The following is a 2,743-nucleotide window of genomic DNA, read 5'->3' on the forward strand; positions in this document are numbered from 1 at the left end:
TCTTAAAAGTGTGTTCCCCTCAAAATCTCAGATTTGAATCTTCCAAACAACTCATATGTTTAATCACTCTATACAGAGTTATTAAAGGAATTTGAGTTTTTCTTACTAGAGTTTTTTTATTTATTTTAAATTTATTCTAAACAGCAAGAGTCGAATTAAATATTAACCCAAAAAATATAAGTAGAATAGGTGGAAAAGGTCTCAAATTTTGCTTTTGAAGAAATTGAAGATATTCTTTCTAACCCTAGAGAAACCAAAGATACTAGTGTAGAGACCCTTAGCAAGAGTAACTATTCATATAAACAAATTCATGAACTCATGTCAAAGTTGTATGCCCCTAGTCACACGAGTTCTCTTGTCTCTGCTAGTTCATCAAGTCTTTATTCTCTAGATCATAATGTTAAAAAAATTATATCACAGCACAAGAATATAAACTATACTAAAACCCAAAATTGTTATAACAACAAATGAATTTGTATTCTCTAACTAATCAAGTTCTATTAATTATCTCCTGATTCTCCTGGACTCTTTGAGTATTTTCCAGTAACTGATGTGCTATTTCTAACTTCCCACTCTTTTGAAACTCAAGCTTAAATGTGTCTCTAGCATAAGCCGACAAATAAACACCCTTTTCAAGCATTGATTTTACTTTCTCATAAGCATCATCTAGTTGACCTTCCTTACACATCTTCAGCAACTTCTGATTCTCCAATTTCCTTTCCAATTTAAGGCACAGATTCAACTGATCATGTTCTCTCAAAAGACTATCCACCAAATTGTAAGTATGAAAATGTGGAATCCATCCCAAACTCAACATTTCGACCAACAATTCATACGCAGCTTTCCAATTCTTAAACTCGCAATGAGCATGGATTAAAGCAATGTATGTTAAACTATCGGGAAAACATCGATTCTTGTTCATGATTTCAAACACACCGTGGGCGTTGTCTAAATCTCCTAGTTTGCACAACATCGCTATAACAGAATTGTAAACAACTAACTTTGGCTTTACGCCGGTCTCCAACATTCTCCCAAACAAACTACCGGCTTCCTCCACTTTGCGATGATCACACAACGCCTTCATAACAATTGAGTATCCCTCTTGAACACAAGTTAGCTTCTTTTCCTCAACAATCTTCAACACTTTAACGGCTTCTTCGGTGTTACCTAAACGACAAAGCTCTGACAATAGCTTAAACACAACAAAAGTACTAGGCAATAAGCCAGAATTAACAACTGTGAAAAACACTTCGGCAGCAGGCTGAATTGCAGCCCGATTTCCTCCCATGTTAGGAACTAAAATATTATACGGTCTACGGGTATTCCCCACTTTCACTTTCTCAACAGACCCTTCTTTTGAACTCATCGAACAAAGCTCCCCAATAAGAACATTCATCGCAGAACGAGTTGGATGCACACCAACCTTATCCATTTTGCGAAAAATCTCAAGAGCCGCCTCAAATCTACCAAGTCTACACAAACCAACAATCATGTTACTACAAGAAAAACTATCCGGAGATTCAATCTTATCAAAAATCGAAAGCGCAAGCTCAATCATCTCCACGGAAGATTGCTTCTTACACAACACATAAAGCACATTGTTACACACAAGATTATCAGGCTTACACCCAAACACACTCTCCATTTCATCAAACAATGACAACACTTCATTAATCCTCCCTTCTCTACCCAAAAACCTAATACAAATCGACAACGCCTTATACGAAACCCGACCCTTACGAGCAACAATTGTCATTAACAAACACTTGATATCATCAAAAAGCTTCCTTCTCCCAAAGAAATCAACCATGTACTCAATCACATCATCATCAAATTGAAAATCCATTTTTTCCCCAGCCCATGAGAAAAATTTCAAAGTCTTGGCTCTACCCAAGTGATTGTAACTCTTCAAGACACCAAGCACGAGGTTGGAGGTTAATTCCCCTTTGTAAGAATCCAAAACACTGTCAATGTCAGTGCCAGTTTCACTGGTGCAAGAAACAAGGTCAGTGAGCAATGAGTACAGCGTTGTATTAGGTAAAAGACGCGGAATTGAAGGTTTGGAGGAATTGGGTTGAAGTGATTTGGGGGAAAGGGTTTTAGGGTTTTTGAAATTAGGGTTAGTTTTGTTTTTCTTGGAATTTGAAGAGTAAAAATGAAGAAGAGAGGAAAGAGAGGGTTTGAGAACAGCATTTCTGGTTCTACAAAGGAGCATTCGAATTTTTGCAACAGAAATTTTTGCGATTGTTTGGTGTTACCGGCGATTTTTTCCGTCTTTGTTCGTTTCCTCTTACCAATGCGCTTTGATTTGTTTCGTTTGGATCGAAAGAGAAACGGTGAAAATAAATTATGGAAAGGAAAGAAAGGAAAAGTTGGAAGATTTTCACTGTTTGGGTGTGATGGGAAATAGAGTTTAATGAGGGAAAGGAATAAATCACTAATTCTCACATTAATATTCCTAATTTTTAATACCCTACAAAAGACTATAGGGTAAATAATCGAAAATAAATAATTACATTTATTTTATATTAGAACACGTCGTTATATTCACACAATGATAACAGGTGGTCAATATTTATGATCTTTTATTAGTATTTATCGAAATGGAAGAACAAAACTCTCTTTGAAGAAGGATTTCAGCGACCTGACAAACCACTAGGATAATTATGTATCTTGTAAAGGAAATCGAGACATTTGGCAGTGTAAAAGGAAATGTTAGGTTATCAAAGCCAAAGACCAAAAA

The 2,743-nt window shown here is 35.9% G+C and overlaps 1 protein-coding gene across 1 annotated transcript; it reads right to left on the minus strand.

The window, feature by feature from the left end:
• LOC131609776 (pentatricopeptide repeat-containing protein At3g22470, mitochondrial-like) lies at nt 1-2,349 on the minus strand. Its single transcript, XM_058881572.1, has one exon. The coding sequence runs from the start codon at nt 2,213-2,215 to the stop codon at nt 491-493; it is 1,725 nt and encodes a 574-aa protein (XP_058737555.1). The 5' UTR covers nt 2,216-2,349; the 3' UTR covers nt 1-490.
• Between the last annotated feature and the right edge of the window lie 394 nt (nt 2,350-2,743).

Source organism: Vicia villosa, linkage group LG6 (assembly GCF_029867415.1).
Source record: "Vicia villosa cultivar HV-30 ecotype Madison, WI linkage group LG6, Vvil1.0, whole genome shotgun sequence".
In the NCBI taxonomy this organism is placed as follows: Eukaryota; Viridiplantae; Streptophyta; class Magnoliopsida; order Fabales; family Fabaceae; genus Vicia; species Vicia villosa.